This window comes from Etheostoma spectabile, chromosome 8 (assembly GCF_008692095.1).
Source record: "Etheostoma spectabile isolate EspeVRDwgs_2016 chromosome 8, UIUC_Espe_1.0, whole genome shotgun sequence".
Classification (NCBI taxonomy): domain Eukaryota; kingdom Metazoa; phylum Chordata; class Actinopteri; order Perciformes; family Percidae; genus Etheostoma; species Etheostoma spectabile.
This window is the reverse complement of record NC_045740.1, coordinates 27,246,962-27,265,841: the sequence shown is the minus strand read 5'-3', so window position 1 is coordinate 27,265,841 and position 18,880 is coordinate 27,246,962. Positions and strand designations below refer to the sequence as shown.

General features: G+C 39.8%; 1 protein-coding gene across 9 annotated transcripts in view; it reads left to right on the top strand.

The window, feature by feature from the left end:
- The first annotated feature begins 916 nt into the window (after positions 1-916).
- Positions 917-18,880, top strand: part of zc3h18 (zinc finger CCCH-type containing 18) — a 42,539-nt gene continuing 24,575 nt past the window's right edge. For 8 of the 9 annotated variants that reach the window (XM_032523282.1, XM_032523286.1, XM_032523285.1 and 5 more), the window contains exons 1-9: positions 928-1,137; positions 2,991-4,000; positions 9,679-9,763; positions 11,973-12,121; positions 12,422-12,517; positions 13,576-13,718; positions 15,838-15,867; positions 16,280-16,394; positions 16,700-16,965. In XM_032523282.1, coding sequence (XP_032379173.1) covers positions 3,002-4,000; positions 9,679-9,763; positions 11,973-12,121; positions 12,422-12,517; positions 13,576-13,718; positions 15,838-15,867; positions 16,280-16,394; positions 16,700-16,965 — 1,883 coding nt within the window. In that variant the 5' untranslated portion in view covers positions 928-1,137; positions 2,991-3,001. Of the gene's footprint in view, positions 1,138-2,990; positions 4,001-9,678; positions 9,764-11,972; positions 12,122-12,421; positions 12,518-13,575; positions 13,719-15,837; positions 15,868-16,279; positions 16,395-16,699; positions 16,966-18,880 lie in introns of all 9 variants that reach the window. The other variant, XM_032523278.1, reaches the window with a different exon arrangement.

Sequence of the window (18,880 nt, the reverse complement as noted above, 5' to 3'; positions counted from 1 at the left end):
TAGTCGTTGAATCACCGTATTATCTGGAGAAGCACACAGACAGTTTCAACTTACATTAGTTGTTTAGGTTTAATTACTAATGTTAACTAGCATTTTAGTTAGCAATAACTAGCCTGTGCATATGCTAACTCCTAAAATATAACTACGCTCTCCGTTTCTGCAAGACTGGGAATGATTGAGATTTCTCTTGGCACAGCTACTAGAAGACTTACAACTTTCAGACAGGTTGCTCACGTCACATCTACTGTACGTCGGCAAGCTCGGTTGGAGGCTGCCCAGTAACGCTCAGCACTCACCGGAAAAGTGCTTCTAAGGTTTTATTTATATATATTTTTTTATCCATTCAGATGCAAATATACAAAAAAAATAAACCCATTTCAAAAAAGGAACTTTTTCCTTGGGTCGAGCATAGGCCCTCTAACCGAAACAAAGGAGCATACATAACAAATCAACATTAAGAAGAAGAAAAAAATAAGAGAAAAAAAAACAAAACAAAAAATAAATGGAAGGGGCTCTGTCAAATTAAGTTAAAAGTTTCAAGTAGGCTAAATCATGGCCTTTTCCATCCTTAATGCGTCCATTTCTTTAACTGTCTATGGGTCGTCCGTTACCTTCGGCCTTCCATGTGTTGGAATCTTAAACTCCAGTCGACTGCCATGGACCTATGGAATGGCGTTTTAATAAATATTAAATAAATTAATAAATAGATGAAAAAGACACATACATCCTGAAATGAATGAATGAGGCAAAACATATATAAATAATTGATTCATGTATTATTTATATATGTATTGCATTAACATATCGCCTCATTTACTCATTTCATGATGTATTTTATAGTCATATTTATTCATTTATGTTTTTATTAAATAAAACGTCATTCGATTCTGGCTTTTCTGCTCCAAAATGTCTATGGCCCCGCTTTTTCGCTTCCCCCGCCCCCCTGGGCTGTCGTATGTTGATGACGTTAAGGTAATGGCCGCTCTCGCTGTGCCGTGAGGAGTGCATTATTTTCTCTACCATAGCTGTTAAATTAAACCATATAATAGTTACTGTAGACTGTAAAAAACAGCATCAGCAGGAGAGGGCCGTTCTTACCGCAGCAGTGCTGTCTTTGAAGAGCTCCTGGTCAGCAAGGTGAATATAAATGTGTGCTTGTTAGCAGTTAGCAAAGTGTAGCTGCGCTTTTAGCTTAAAGTTAGCTTCAGTGGAGGCTTCATTGTTAATTGAAAGACATACGGGTGTGCTATAATGTCCGCTCATTGCTGAAGCCGCTATGTTCGGATAGTTATGACGTAAAGACAACCGGTTTACTTGTTTACATTTTTAAAGGAAGATTTGCTGTTCGGTGGGGGCAGTGTGCTCGTTGGTTAGCCAGCTCTATTCGCGTTGACGTTGAAGTTATGGGCCTTGTTGCCAACTAGCACGACCTAGCTAGCTAACTGTTAGAAGTGTTGGTTACCAGTCTTTTTAAGCTGCAGGTGAACTTTAGCTAGTATGTACAGAACTGGATATGCTGTCAAATTCTCTTCACACCTAGCTTAAACGCGTAGCTTAAACTATGTAGCTAACACTTACGAGACATTTGAAGTATATGTGGTTTTAGCCCCTATCATTTGCAGATAAGGTTAGTGTTTTTATTTATTTATATTTAGCTAGTTTGCCATTGCTAGGATTTTTCTTTGCTGTTGTTTTTGCAGCGCCGGTGTTATGTGCCTTTTGGTTTTTCGACCTGCTGGTTTCTAGCCTGTTCAACTGCCACCAACGTCGACAGATTCACTACATATTCATAAACATTTTACTGGCCTTTGCATGTCGCACCTTAATATAAACTGTACTGAACTGAAGCGAATATTTGAGCACTACATTACTACAACATTCTACCGCGGGAAAAATGTGTGTTAAAAGAAATTAGGGTGCACCGTGTCGCTAGATTACCCTCCACAGCAAAAATAACAACATACAAGACCGCGTGACAGATCAATAATCACGTTAATTTCCAGGACATTTCATTCCTTTTTTCATTAGTAGGCCATGACTCACTGTTTATCTGAGTACAAGGATTATCCTAATTTCAGTAAAATGTTAATGGATATGTAGCGAATCTGTCAATGTGGGTAGCCGTTGATAGGTTTACACGGCATCTGGAAAGCAGCAGTTCGGAAACCAGTAGGTGGAAGAACCAGATGGCACACAACACCGGAAGCTAACGTTAACCGTTATGGAGTAAATCCTGTTGTCAATTATAAACATATGTATGGCTCTAATTCTCATGTAAAGTGTTTCTAGAGTTACATTTTTTGTCTTCACCATTAAGATTGTTAGGAAGCTAACTAATTTGTCTTTAATTTGGCTCAGGCAAAGTCTAAATCTTTCTCCCCCCCACCCAAAAAAAACCCATCTGGAGTTTGCTGTTATTTAGTCCAATATATGCGCCTACCAATCTGATTGTTGATGGTTCGATCCCTGGCCCATGTCAAAGTGTCCATGGGCATGACACTGAACCCCGAGTTGCTCCCGATGCTGTGCATCGGAGTGTAAATGTGTGTGTGTTTATCTGATGAGCCAGTGGCACCCTGTACGGCAGCCTCAGCCGCAGTGTATGAATGCGTATGAGGATGGTGAATGGTTCCTGTACTATGTAAAAGTGGCGTAGTCATTGAGACTACAAAAGCGCTATATAAGAACAGTCAATTAAATTGACCTTATGTGTATTATTCCAAGTATTATTGTGGTTTGTAGAAAATCATTTTATTTATATTTTCTCAGGGTGTGTTTATATTTTAATAACTTTAATGGTAAGTTAATGTTCTGAATGTTCCTACCTGGTATGTAACCTGGCTGACATTTAAATTAGTTAAATTTACTTTAACAATATCTTTGAATTTTAGTGCTTTTAGTTTGATGAAAAGTGGATTAGTTGGTGCTCCATAAGTAATTTTATTCAAATTCTTGTTTCTTATAGACTACTCTTTTTCTTTTTACACCAGAATATTCTCTTATGGATACTCCTGAAAGCCCTACCCAGTCCCCTCAGTCTCCTGAGGAGGAGGAGAAGGGCCTTTCTGACAGTGAGCTGCTGGATTCTCCTGATGAAGAGGAGGGCAGGGTAATCTCAGACAGTGAGATAGTCCATGAAGAGGAGAATGGGGAGCTTGTTGAGGATGAGGAGGAGGAGGACGACGATGACATGTTGGAAAGCAGAGGAAGAAGTTCGGAATTAGAGGAGGAGAGAGAAGAAGACGATGAGGTAGTCCCTGACTTTGTTTCTGACACAGAAGATGAGGAGCCTGTTGGAGAAACAGAAGGGATGGGACAGGAGGATGGGGCCATTTTGCTAATGGATGGGGATGAAGACGGTCAGCAGGGGGACCAATTTGATGGAATGGATGAGAAGGAGAGAGATGAGCAAGCGGATAGAATCTTTGACACCCCACAGTCTCCAGACTCGGAGCCAGAGCAGAGCAACAGCTTCATTGCTGAAGAGGATGGAGAAGACGGGGAGGGAGCATACGGTGAATACAGTAAGGACGACTCGGTAGATCCTGAGATTGCTGAGGTAGATGATGATGAGGAGGAGGAGGAGGAAGAAGAAGACAAAAGCAAGGCCAAGGAGGATGAAAGGATGAGAGCTGAGGAAGAGGAGAGGAGGAGAGCTGTCGCTGTGAGGGGGATGAAGGATGACTCGGCATCCGTTTCCCGGGAGCTGGACGAGCACGAACTGGATTATGATGAGGAGGTCCCAGAGGAGCCCAGCATCCCTGCTCACGATGAAGAGGAAGATGAGGAAGACACAAAAGTGGAGGGAGAAGAACGGGAACAGATTGAGGACAAGAGCAGTAAGAAAAAAGAGAAGAAACCAATCCTCCCTCCATCTCCTAAAGACAATGAATTCAAGAGGACAGGTGACTCCAAAGGGCCTGAGAGGATGCGCAGAGATTCCTTCAGAGACAAGAAGAAGGATGAGGATGATGGAGAGATTGATGAAGGAGAGATTGATGTAAGTAATTGTAGTTATTACATAATAATAATGTGTGAGTTGATTGGCTGGGTGCAGGTAAATTCATCAATACAAAACTTTGTAAAATAGTAGCTCTTAAATGTATAGACTGCAGTTATGGCAGGACAATAGAGACCGTTCCAAAGGAATCGCATCGGGGCCGATCCGGGCACATTTAACCCTTGTGTTGTCTTCCCGTTAACCATGAACTTGTCCTTCCAGGTCAAAATTGAATTCTTTTGTGTGCTTTTCTGATGTTTGTCATTTTTTTGTGATTTATTTGTCACTTTTTTCATGCTTTAGTGGGTTTTTTTTAAAAACCTGAGCTGGTTTACTAATAGGTTTTACACTTATTCTTGGAATTTATGGTCGACAAACCTAATTTCCACCAAATTAAACACACAATTTTTTAGTTAAAAAGGCAAAAATTATGAATTATTTTGACTAATAGTTCAGATCAGAGGAGGTTGAGTGGATCACAGATGGGTAGATGTCAAAGTTTAGTCCCGATACTGTTTTGAAAAAAATTCAAATGCTATAAGACTAAATAAAACCCCAAATATTTCAATCAAAATAATGTTGTGTGGAATCATCCATGTTATTGGATTGGGCAATTTAAATGAAAGATATCTAATATTTCTGATATAAAACACTTTAAAAAACGGGTCAATTTGACCCGAGGACAACACAAGGGTTAAATGTGTTGGCATCGGCTTTACTTTCCTTACTGCACTTTACTGTTACTATTACGGTATTTTAAAACTAAATGTTGGCAAGTATGTGGTAGCCTTTGCTGATTACTGCTTGCGTGCATGTCATTGACAAATATAGGGAGGACATTCAACTGAAGTTACTACATTTAAGTTCAATGTTATAGATTAATAGTATTATAACAAGCAATATAAAAAATATCCAGTTTATTCCAATTAATTCCCACGGAAAGTTTTCAATTTTGCAACCCTAGTTGTAAGGGGTCAACTTGTTTAGCTTGCTGTTTGCTTTAAGTTTCTGAATGGTGTCTTGCCTAATATGCCCTCAAATTCGTGGTATTACCCGAGTACTTGACTGCGTGGTTCCTGTCAACATTGGTAGTGTCCTCTTTACTCTGGAAACCAAAATGATTCCACACTTAAGCACAGAATGCAACTCGAGCTGTTATACGGGGTTCAGCCATAGCAACGTTGTTAGCTTCTAGCAAAACTTCAGGCGCTGCTAGGCACTGTTAAGCGAGGACCCTAGTGGTGCGTCTCAGCATAGCCATCTAGCGGTAGGGGGTTTAAACACAATATAAACGTGAACCACTGTCTTACCATGAATATTTTAGCACGTAAAAATCAATCAGTGTTGCAAAATTCAATATTGCAATACTCAAGTATATAGATTGATATCTGATCTCCGGTTACACAATTTTCTACTGCAGGGGGATGTCCAGTTGCTTTTCTCCAAAAGTTAAATCGGTATTAACGTTTTGCAGCTGCCATTCAAAATAAAACTGAAGACCTATGTTTTTGCCGGATTGTCTGACGAGTGAAGACCAACGCAGTGTCTGTGAATGAATACTCAGCCAGCCAGCGTTATGAACGGGTCGTACTATTTTTACCTTTTATCAAATCGCCTGAAAAGGATCCAGGATGATGCAGTATAACCATTACAGACCTCTACACATATCAGACTGCTTGCTTGTAACATTTCTTGTACTTGGCTGAGATGGACAACATAGCGCTGCATAAATTAGCCTCCAGCTAGTGGCTAAAGGCTTTATTCACACAGCCTGCCAGGTCTTTCTATTCATTTTAAATGGGGGTAGTGCAATTAGGCTGCGGCAGAGGGGACACTCAAGAGATTGCATCGGTCCTGCGGCAAAAAGTTGAGACCGACTGAACTTTTGCAGAAACACAGCCCCACGTCACGCTGCGGCGGCCAACCATGGAACCGGCAATCAGTGTGTTTTGAAGGCAGTGTGAGAATCCCGTTCAGTAAACGGGAAACATCACTGTGAAGTTGGATGTGGTTCTGAAATATAAGCAAATGATATTGCACATTAATAAGCATCTGACTTACTATGAGCATTATTTACCAAAACTAAATGTTATAGCCATTATATAACGAGACAATAATACTAAGAATACATTTATGTTAAGTATTACAGAGAAATTAATTTAACATATTGCTAAGTAACACAGACTGAGAATAAGCCACATCTATTACAACTCACATATCCATAACGGAGTAAACAGTGTAACATACCTTTTAATAGCTAAGCATGTGGCTCCACAGGCTAGTCTGTTTACTGGTGATTGCACGTTGCTAGCAAACACAACCTGAATATCAACGCATGGCAGCACAACTAATTAGAGCTGGGCAATATATGGATGTTGTATTGATATTGAGATACTACTGTTATTTACCTTTACCCACTAAGTCATTAAATCATTTCTGGAGAATATTTTTCAAAAATCTTATTGCGTAAATAACATTTTGTTAAAGCACCAATAGTCAACCATACAATATCAACATTGAGGTATTTGGTCAAGAATATCGTGATATTTGATTTTCTCTATATCGCCCAGCCCTACAACTAATATTAAACAGTCTGTACTGTATATCTATCAGCTATGCAATAAGAAACACAGCAATCTTATTAAGGCGATACTCTCTCTCTCTCTCTCTCTCTCTCTCTCTCTCTCTCTCTCTCTCTCTCTCTCTCTCTCTCTCTCTCTCTCTCAATAAATAAATGAATAAATAAATAAATAAATGTATGTCACGTCGTAACACGGGCTAAACTTCCACATCGTAGCAGAACACTTATTGAAGATAACGAGGCAGTAAAAACCATGACAGTTTAGCAAGTTACAGAATAGTTTTAACTTACATTATGGGTTACCTACATCCATTCAACAAGTCCAAAAACAGGAAAGAAAAGTAAAAGCAGCTGCTACATTCGGTCCGCTTCTCCTGTCAGAGCAAAGTGCGCCTGCGGCGCAACTTTGGATGAAGCTGGGAAGGATTAAACCCCGTGGTAATCCACTGCAATAATGATATTTTAAATAAACGGTAATTGTTACGTCAACATTTCTACCGGGGTTTACCGTTACACTGGTAATCATTACATCCCTAGTTAAGATCTATAAATGATCTGACAGAAAGCAGTAATTGAGAAATATAAAGTTTACTTGTTGTTGTTTTTTTTGCGCTTTTACATAGTACAGGAACCATTCACACACTGAGGCCGAGTCTGCCGTACAAGGTGCCACTTTCTCATCAGATAAACACTCACACATATTTACACACCGATGGCGCAACATCGGTTTGTTATGACGGGGTCCAAGCCTCCCCGGCGCCAGACACCCCTGGCGCAAGTTGCCCCTAGTGACACTCGGAGTCCAAGAAAAGGAGAACCCAAAGCACGACGGCGGCGAGGAAAAAGTGCAAGCTCCAAATAGGGGTGGGGGAAAAAATCGATACAGCATAGTATCGCGATATTTCCCGTGGCGATACTGTATCGATACACAAACGCCAAGTATCGATTTTTTATTATTTAAACTGCACATGAGAATTTAACTTTTTGGTAGTAGAATAATCAAATCAGTTGCTTCTTCAGTCCACCAGATGGCGCTGTTTGTTTTCTGGTGAGGTCAGCGGGGTGACTGTCAGCGTGCAGGAGGATGTAGATAAAATAAACATGTCAGCGTTAGAGAGAGAAATCAGAAATGCACCGTCTGCATTTAAATCAAGTGTTTGGAACTTTTTCGGATTTTTTAACAAGGAGGGGACAACTGAGATGGATATGAGACATGCGATTTGCAAGGAGTGTCGTATGCAAATAAAATACTCAGGGAATACCACCAACATGAGGGCTCATCTTACACGCCACCATCCAGAGTTAGCGTTAGCCGAGGACGGTAAAGCTAATGCTAAACCAGCTCCGCCGAAAAACCAACCAACACAGGACACACTTAGCTTGACAAAGCTACCTCCAAATTCAGAACGAGCGAAGAAAATAACTCAAACCATCGCCTGCTTCATGTGCAAAGACCTGCGTCCATACAACGTTGTGGAAAATGAGGGATTTTGTCAACAAAACACTGGAACCAAGGTACGTAACTCTGTCGCGCCGCTTTTTCACGGATACAGCCGTACCCAAGGTCTACAGAGAAGTTAAACTCAAAGTTCAGGAAGTTTAAAAACAGCAGAAGTGTGGCATTGACTGTGATGTGCATTCACATTAATTAAATGCAAACAGTTCAGTTTGCCAGTTGATAAACATTATAACACATTCATGAAAGTGTTTGTTGTTAGTCAGCTTGACAGTCACATTTTACAGCAATAAATCCATGGAGATGAACAAACAGATGTTGACGATATTTTCCTTTGGGGACAAAATAATGAAGTTGGAAAAAGTAATGGAGTACAATATATCGCAGAATATCGCATATTGTTTAAAATCGCAATAATATCGTATCGTGACCCAAGTATCGTGATAATATCGTATCGTGGTGCCTCTGGTGATTCCCACCCCTAGCTCCAAAGTCTGTAGTGAAATGCAATAGCAAATTTCCTATTTCATTGAATAAAACGCTAAAACGCTACTATCTCAATTATAGCACCTCCTAAAGGTCAGTCATCACCAAATCTGGTATAGAGCAGCAGAGTGGCATGTCAAACAATAATCTCAAGTTTTGTGATGATAGTATTTACTGCGGCAGAGATATTGCCATTGCAAATTACCCATTTCAATGCATTGACTTATTTGCCTAAACGCATCTATGTTCATTATAGCGCCCCCTTATTGCCGATCTTCACCAAATTTGGCACAGATCCTTTGAGTTGGATATCAAACAATAATCCCAAGAATTGCTGTGAAACCTATTAATTTGTCCAAGATATGCTAAAGTTTGTGCTTTGTGGCTGGCTACAAAAATGACTTAGGTTGTAAATTGTGTATAGTTAAACGTAGCAAATTTCTTTTGATGGACTTTTTAGTTCATCAACTTTTCAGGTCGGTCTGGGGATGCTTTGTACCAGGTTTCGTGCAGATTGATTGCAGGCCTAGGAGGAGTTAGAAAAAGTGTGTTTTGCACATTGCGCGATATTGCCAAAAAACTGAGCGAAAATGGCCGTGGCCTATATCACATTCAGCTCGATTCAAGGAACACATGAATGTAAGGGTTTCTAATGTGCGATGTGTAATGTGGGAGTTATAGGCAAAAAGTTATTGTAGTCATTATAGCACCACCTAGTGGTCAATATCTGTAGTTTTTGGTATTGTACAGTACATCTACACTGTAAATTTGAAGTTGCTCACATTAGTGTTAGTGAATCCAAACCTGGGTCCCATAGGCCATGCCTTGTAAAACTCTGATGTTCACGAGATATAAACCTTTTGTACTTGTAGCTCCCCCTAGTGGCCCACAGTGCCTTGCTCAGGAGGTGAAGTGGCATCTGTCCAACTACCAATCCAAACTCCGTACTTTGGTCAGTATAGGGACTTGAACCTACGTCCCTCCGGTTCCCAACCCAATTCCCTACTGGCTGAGCTACTGCCACCCCCCCCCTTGACCCATTTGACCGGGCACTGCACTACTTCTATAAATAACACACTCTCCAGATACTTTATTTTTTATGATACAATTAGACAATCTAGGTGTCATGATTTGCCTTTTGTATGTCTTGGGCAGGATGATGACCTGGAGGAGGGGGAGGTCAAAGATCCCTCTGACAGGAAGATCAGACCACGTCCCATCTGCAGGTTCTTCATCAAAGGTAGGTGGTCCTGAGCAGGTCTCATCCCAAAGCCTAACATGTATATTAGCATGGCTGATTCTATCTGCCAAATTTAACTTATGACAGGTACATCAGTATGCTGGTAAGTAACCAGTAATTGTAGTGCCACACTGACCACCAGAGAGCACTGATGAGTTAATTTTTCAACAATAAAATGTCTTGCTCAGTACATATATCAGTGAGAATTCTATAATAACCTCTCTATTCCCGAGATTTACAGTTGGACACCAGTAGAATGAAAGCTTTTACAACTGATCCTGTTGTATATTCATAAAATAGTTTTATGTTTAGTAGTAGTTAATGTGTAGGGATGTTAATTAATTTTTCTGATCGAAAGCCGGCTATTCTTAACTGATCAACAAGCAGGCAATTGAGTCCCAGTTTTTCTGTCTGGGAAGCTCAGACATGCCTACAGATACTTATACAAGTCGTGCAACCAGATGTTGCGGCCACATGCAGCCGGTTTCCTGGAACTGCTTGAGTGTCCCTCCGACCGACGCAAGTATGCAGCTGTATGTCCAAGCCTGTCTCCACAGCCTCCACCTGTGAATTGGCTCTCAAGTATTGAAAAATGCCTTGTCATTCAATACCCTATTTCAATTACAAACATAATGTTGTAATTTGTTTTTGTTTATCAAATTGCTATTGAAAAAAGTGTTTAGGTGTTTAGGAACCGGTATTGAAGTTACGGTATTAGTCTAGGATACCCAACCCTAGTCATCTATGTGTCTGCCTGGCATGCTCTGTGCTCTGTTCTCTTGTTCATGTGCATGGCTGCTGTCCTGAAAGAAAGGAGCTTAAAACGCAACTTGCTAGTTCATATAAATTGCAGTGTTTTAGTTACTTAAAAATGTTTTTTTATAATATTGTTATTTCACAGTTTAACTAATAGTAATAATTGGTAAAAATTCGTAACATCCCTACCAAGCGGCACCCTCCGGTGCTGAAAATGATGCCTATGCGGGTGGCCGCTTATGGCTAGCTCCAAAAGGGAGTCAATCCCCATAGCCCCCCATGTTAATGCCCAACTTCACAGCAGAATTATACATGTTTACAGCCTGGTACAAAAAAAAACAGCTTTAGCTTCAACTTGGCTCTTCAGAAGCCTATGGCTGACGTCACGAAGACTACATACAGTCATACAGTCTGTGGTCCCTACTTATTTCATAATTAATTTTAACTTGGATTGAAAGTGTGTATTGCAGTGTACTTCTGCCAACTGTGGTCTATTCAGATATAGTTATATATAATTTTTACAATTCTTTATCTTGATCACAACACCTTTTTTTAGAACGTTTCCTCTCTTTTTTTAGACAATCCAAGTTCTAGTGGTGTGTTTTAAAGGAGAATTATGACACAGGTTTGATGATAGCCTTGACAGAATAACAAAAGTAAACATAACAGGCTTTGACTTCTGTTAAGTTTTAAACACAGGAACGCAAATAATGCTGTTGGATCTTTAAGATTAGACACTGTGACTAGAGATAATTAGTGACTTTACTTTGAATAATGACTACAATTCTCAAACCTCCTGAATATTTATTGAAAACTATATAACTGTTATCTGTATAATTAGAGATATACAATCTGACATTGTAATAATATGTTTTGTATTACCGTGATGAATGTTGTTTGTCAGCCTAATGTGAGTTCTTCTACAGCAGGGGGAGCTGTTGTACACAATATAGGTTTCAGTTTCTGTTTTTATTGCTGATAGTAAGAAATGTACTTGAAGAAAAACAACATATTGACAGAGTAGTTTTTAAAAGTAGTTTAATGGTCCTTTAGCAACAAATGTAAAGGTTCACCCTTCTAGGTTCTACTGATCTTTAGGTGAAGAGTAGACAATGGGGATACAGCACTACTATAAATGTCTGGGTCCAATACACTTTTCACTGGTGGTAATTGGTACAAAGGTTTTTACAAGAAGTTATTTTCATATAATTTAGGATTTCTCTCTTTGGCATTTGTCTTAAAATTACCATACTGTTGCATGCATAATAGAAAGCATAATCATTGGTGTTTGCAATGCACTGAAGCAGTAATGAAAATGACTTCCTCCCATTTTGTGTTTTCATCAAAGAAATTACCACAAATATATTTTATTTGTTACTCTGGGTACCTGTGTCTGTGTTATAAACTGCCTGCAAATCATTTCAACCATACTGGTACATTTTGTTTCCTCTAGGAAATTGCACTTGGGGTATGAACTGTAGGTTCATCCACCCCGGCGTCAATGACAAGGGAAATTATTCCCTGATCAGTAAGCCAGACCTCTTTTCACCCAATGGAGCGCCTCCTGGAGGACCACACCCACTCATACCCAATAATCCCTGGGTACGTCTTTTACTTTTCTACTTTTCTAACATTCTTTTATTGAACAAATTGAACATTAATTAAAAATGAAAGACGCCACTAAAAAAAAGTTACATTTTAAAGTGCAGTCTTCTATTGATATTTTCTTTCAACTAACTAAAAAATCTCTGAGTGATGATTAAAAAAACACTATATTGTTCATCCCTAGTACAAATGCGCAGGAACTGGATCTATGTTATCTGCAATTCTACCAACTAGCATTGGCTGCTACATCTTTTTGTGACTAAGAGAAACTACTGAATCAATTTGTCATCGTTTTAGGCTGGACCTGCAGTGGAGGAGCTCCCTCCACCACCTCCTCCAGTGGAGCCTCCAGTTGAGAGTGCCTGGGAGCGAGGCCTAAGGCACGCCAAAGAGGTAAATCACTTGACTGCTTCTGTGGGGAACCAAACTGAGCTTCCAAATGGAATGACTGTCATGTTGCTGGGAGTGTGTAAACTAATTTGGACCATATATATATATATATATATATATATATATATATATATTATAAACGGGTTTTTCATGTAAAAATAGGACAAGCAGGACCCTATTTTCCTTAGATACTGATATATGGGAATCATAACCGGAAATGATGGAGGAGACTTCACACATGATGAGCCACAGCCGCCCACTGTAATAGATTTACACATTCTGATCTCTCCCTGCAAACTAGTGTCACCTTCAAACTGACCCTTCTCTGGAAGGTCCTTAGAATAGATGCATTTGAGAACCTGTATGCTTAAAACTTCCAACTTATTTCTTGCCTGCTCCGTTCATAGACCGCTGGCTCAGCTATGAGCCAGAAGGCGAAAGCTATGAGGGCAAAATTCAAAGTCAATAACATTATGTACCATTGAGAAACATTAAATATAATCCAACAGTATATTTAACAACAAGACAAACTAGTTATCCAGCTATGTCATTGCCCCCAAATCATATGCCAAAATGCAAATCTCAAAATCTAACAAACTCAGATTTATATGTATATATTTTTTTTAATCACACATGGAAATGTACATAAAATAATTGTTGCATTGATAATCGGTTAGCATATAATCGGTATCATGACTTTTACAAACAAATACTATGCTGTGTGTACTATCAGTCGCTGTCTGAAGACGAGCGCTGAACAGCAAACGAGATATGAGATGATCGCTAAATGCAATACAAGGGAGTTTAGAGGGCAGTGTAACTTACTTCCTGCAACTTTGTGTGTCACCGTCATCCTGTGGTGTTTTAGAGGACAAAGCACGGAAAGACTTAACTCAGCGTGAAGGATGTTCAGATTTTTTCAGACGGTTTCACTGGAACTACTTAGGAGGTGTGCCATATGCCTTTTCAATTGACACCCTGCAGCCAGTAAGACTCAAGTATTCACCCAGATCATGGTATAAAACCGGTGCTATGCCTTACATTCTGGCTCTGTCTCATAGGTCCTGAAGAAGGCCACCATCCGTAAGGAGCAGGAGCCAGACTTTGAGGAGAAACGTTTCAATGTGACCATCGGAGAAGACGAGAGAGAATTTGACAAAGAGAATGATTTCCTAAGAGAACGCAGCTACCGCATCATCCGAGAGTATTACCTTCTTAAATTAAACACAGTTTTTCTTATTCCATGTTTATCTTGCAGTTGTCTCCAGTCCTGAAACATGCTTTGCAAAAAGCTTCTTTTTCTGTTATCTTTTAAATGATTTAACTCCTTAGTCAAACAACTTGCATAATTTAAGTAAAGCTTGGAGAGATGACACACTACAGAGTCATTCAAACAAATACACATATACAATATTAGGAAATAAGAGGGAGGAAAAACACTCCCTTCTGAAATTCCAAGCTTGGGTGTCTCCACCACCAGTTTTTGAGACTTTGAGGATGCTGGTAGCCAACCCAATTTCTGTATTAAGGAAGTAGAGAGAACCCTTTTTTATCTTAACAAATCTATGAGTTTAACATGGTTAAAATTTACAGAAGTGAAACACATTGACAATACATAAACCAAGAAACAATAAGTAATAATATAAAGGGCAAAGTAATAAAGTACATATAGAGGGGTGTGCCCATAATGGCCAGTCAGTAAAAACCTCTATGAACATGTACAGGCCCTTTAGATTTTTCCCACACAATACTAATTATTAGTTGGAACAGATCTTTTTTCGTTTAAATGGTTTCTTTCTTCCAGTAGACCATACATGACAGGGTTGTAGTTAAAGACTCCAAAGACCTTTTGATTTAGTCCAGACTTTTTTTGCTTTGTAAGAGATGCTGTTGTGTTTCATCTTCCTTTCACTACATCGTTCATTCTTGTTACATAACAGCTTTATTTTGCTACAAATCTAACACAAATAAGCCAACAAACCTCTCTGATGCTTTTACCACCTTATGCCTTTGTCATTAGTCACGTTTTTTTTTTTTTCGAGGAATCTGTCTGAGTGCGTGTGTGCTGTGTATGCGGAAGACAGTTGCTACAACCCTAGATAACTGATTGCGGTTCACGGCTCTGCTGCCAGTGGAGAGCCTATGGGCTTCTGTACGAGAGCGGGTAATAAAAAAGACTAGCGACAAATCTAGGGGCTTTACTATCACCTCTCTCTGTCACTGACTGAGGTGCATCAGCAAGCAGACGGCCGCATTAAGCAGTGGTTGTGTAGGACTGCAGATAGGGTCTGTGCACTGTGCAGTAGGAAAAGTAAGAAACGCATTATATTGCCTCTAACTTAATATCTTTGTGTTTAGTAATTTTGTCAGATTATGTTGTGGTTATAAGATTTCAGCAGTGCAAAAAATAAATAACGGGGAATCAAGCAATTGTCCCGCTCTGAATAGGCACACGCTTCAAATTGGCACTGCATTAGTTTAATTAACCCCACCTCATACTAGTTAAATCACACCAGTATATCTGTAAATGCTGGTGTTCTGTAATACAATCTCCCTGTAATCTCTGGCTTTCATCCCCCTAAAAGTGCTTTATGATCAGCGGAATTCCCTCCCCTAAAATAGGAACCTCTGAGGAACATTTTGACCGCAGTAACCAGGGTGTAAATTAAGTTCTTGGTGCTTTATTTCTCCCTCAAAGAATGCCCCCGATTGGATTGGTAGTACTTTTTTGAAAAACATGAACTTTCGGAGTGGGGTTTCCAGAGATGACCGTTGATTATTGGTCAAACACCGCACAGCTATGTTGGATTCATTAAAACAACTTTTTAGGCCCTCTTGCATTGACTCTGAGGACCCCCTAAGGGTCCCGGACCCCCTATTAAAGATCCCTGTTCTAATGGTTTCTCAGCGAGAGGTATGCAAGAGGTGAGAAATTAGAACATTTCTTTGTTTGATAACATTCAAAGTTGATTTAGGCTTTGCTGTTGGCTTTCCATCTTATTTTAATAAAAAGAGAAAAAGATAGAGATTGGGCAAGCCAGCACCCACACTGAACTGCAGGCTGTAGACGTGTGTCAAGAGAGAGAGAAAACACGATGGTGCTTTAAAAACAGAAATGCAACTTATTTTCGGATGGTTTCTCAGTACAGATGGTTTTTTAAAGATGAAAACGAGCGGTCACACTAAACTGCAGGCTTCCGTGTGTCTCCTACGGCCACCAACAGATACACTATAACATAGTGTAGCATACATGCTATTATTGTATTGTAAATGTACCAAATATAAGATTTTGTCATTGACACTATTCTGTTTTCCTCTTTCAGTGAAATGGACTTCAGAGATCCTATATACGGGTAAGTGTAGACTAACTTAAACGGCCTTAATAAACTCTTCACTAGACCATGGTGTAGACAGATATAAATGTAACATGCTGTAACACTGATTAATATTTGTCATGATTTAAAAGACTAACACCATTGTGCCCAGCTTTTTGGTCCATGTCTCTTGTCAGAAATGAAAGTATTGCTTTTCCAAGTGAGATCAAAAGGGTATAGGGTCTCTGTTTGACTCACAGATTGCCATTCAATGAATTGAAATTTGAACAACTAAAATATCTCTTCCAGGAATATGTTCACAATTTTGTATCATTCAGTAAAATATGATTTCTAACGTCAGTTTGTAAATACACCATAACATGAAAGAAAATTAACCAGCAAAAAAAGGATTTTACCCTGTGTGCTCAATAAACAGTGTTTTCCTCAATAGTGACCCATATGCTGATCCATACTATGACTATGAAATGGAGGCCCTATGGCGTGGGGGCCAGTATGAAAACTTCAGAGTGCAGTACACAGAAGCTCCTCTTCCTTACCACTACAATGTAAGTATCCTCCACAATCTGCTCAAAATCAACAACAACACAAAATTAAGCAAAAAATGACTAATCATAAAGTCCAAGCAGTGGACAACATGTGAATGGTACAGTGCATAGCACAAAGATATGGAAACAGTTAAACAGACGCCAGTAGTCCCCAAAAATTACTCGGACCATTTATTTAGAAATTAAACGGAGTATTTGTGAGTCGTAAGAGCTCAGTGTTAAATGGGTCTGGGGACGAGTGCGACTGACATGGTAGCGAAGCCAAAAAGTTTTTGCTGTAAAACTGAACTTATCCATTTCGAAAGGAGCGGGAACGTGACCGCGACCCTCGGGAGCGGCATCGGGACCGAGAGAGGGAGAGAGATCACCGTGAGAGGGAGCGCCGGCAGAGAGAGAGGGAGAGAGAGCGGGAGCGGGAGAAGGAGAGGATGCGGCGGAAAGAAGAGTGGGAGAGGGACCGGGTGAAGCGGGATGATAAGGAGAGACCAAGGATGCGTCCTCCTAGGGATGCCAGGGAAAAGAAAGAAGAGGAAAAACTGAAACCACGCTCGCCCCTCAGCTTGCCACCCAAGTAAGTGAAATTTCATTTTGATGCCCTGTCTTGACACACCAGTAAGGAGTCAGTACAGTAAATCTAATTCATTGTGATTTTTCATTTTATTTGACACAGTTATATCTTTTTAATTATTAGGTGTGGGTTTGATGCAGACAGACATGCATCAGGCCTGGTTATTTAAAGCCTTGAATATCAAACATAACATAAAATCAATATGTTAATTAATGGGGAGCCAAAGCAAAATTTGACTTATATGAGCTTGTTTTCTTGAATTGATCCCAGCATCAGCATTTTGAACTAATTGAAGGCGATTGAGGAAAACCTGTGTTGTACATGTGTAGAAAGCTTTGGAGGAATTGAGGTGAAAAAATGAAAGTAAAGCATTGTCAACCCTGTGTAAGTGTCTTCCCAGACAGTGATGGGAAGTGACACAAAAGTTAACTACCCTGTTGGTCCTGTTAGATTTGTTATTGTTGGGTCATCTTCACAAGCAACATAATCCTAATTATACAAGGTAAAACCCGTTGTCTGTTGAAATTTTCTTTTTCCCTTGTGGCACAACCCTTATTATTCAAGCTAGGTGTGCTACTTTCCGGTAAGAGCGGCAGCATGAAATGAAACCTACCGCCCCCAAAACTTTCAGGCATCTACCAACCTGCCAGGGAGAGTTGAAAGCAACTCCACCACCGAAACAATGCATTTTCGGTAATACCATTCTCAAGATCTATTCATGAAAAGAAGTGTGCTCATTAGCAAAGGTTGACAAAGCTGTTCATTCCTCATTCCACTTGGCCCAGGTGGGGGAAGCAGGGAGCCCGGCTCAGCCTGCTGGGGAAGCTACTTCTGTGTAGAGAAAGAGAGAAATATTCAGAACCGGCAGCAACATAACCTGCTGGAGAGCCTAAGATCCTGGGAGATCTACGTGTTTGTTTATGATTAATTGAAATTTGATACCGGTAGCCATTGAACTGCAATCAATGAGCCTTCTAGGGATGTAGAAACTTCCCCTTTTTACTCCGTTTTAACTTAAAACTACGGAAATTTGAGCTGTATGAATCTCATATTTTAGTCGGGCTTTATAAGTGCAGGTCAAAAAAGATTGAAAATGTATGAAATTAGTCTTATCACGGTATATGTAAATTTATATTGCTAATGTAAATAGACTGTTCTTATATAGCACTTTTCTAGTCTTAACGACTACTTAAAGCGCTTTTACAGTGGGGCTCGAAGGTTTGGGCACCCCAGGTAAAAATTTGTATTAATGTGCATAAAGAAGCCAGGAAAAGATGAAAAAAATCTCTAAAAGGCATCAAATGACAGTTTAGACATTCGTATAATATGTCACAAAAAGTTAGATTGTATTTCCATCATTTACACTTTCAAAATAACAGAAAACAAAAAAATGGCGTCTGCAAAAGTTTGGGCACACCGCAGCCGCCCCCTTTGGAAAGCTGTGACCCGACAGTGTCATGGATTGTTCTCAATCATCGTCTGGAAAGACCAAGTGATGTCAATCTTAAGGTTTTAAATGCCCAGACTCCACTGACCTTGCCCCAACAATCACCTCCATGGGTTCTTCTAAGCACTGAAACTGAAAATAGTTGACGCTCACAAAGCAGGAGAAGGCTATAAGAAGATAGCAAAGTTTTTTCAAATGCCAATATCCTCTGTTCGGAATGTAATTAAGAAATGGCAGCCATTGGGAACAGTGGAAGTTAATGCAAGATCTGGAAGACCAAGAAAAATATACCAGACAGAACAGCTTGCAGGATTGTGAGAAAAAGCAAGTCAAAACCCACGTTTGACTGTACAATCCATCAAGAAAGACCTGGCAGACACTGAAGAGTGTGGTACACCCTTCCATGGAAGAGTCATCAGAAGAAAACCTCTTCTGCGTCCTCACCACAAAAATCTGCGTTTGAAGTTTGCA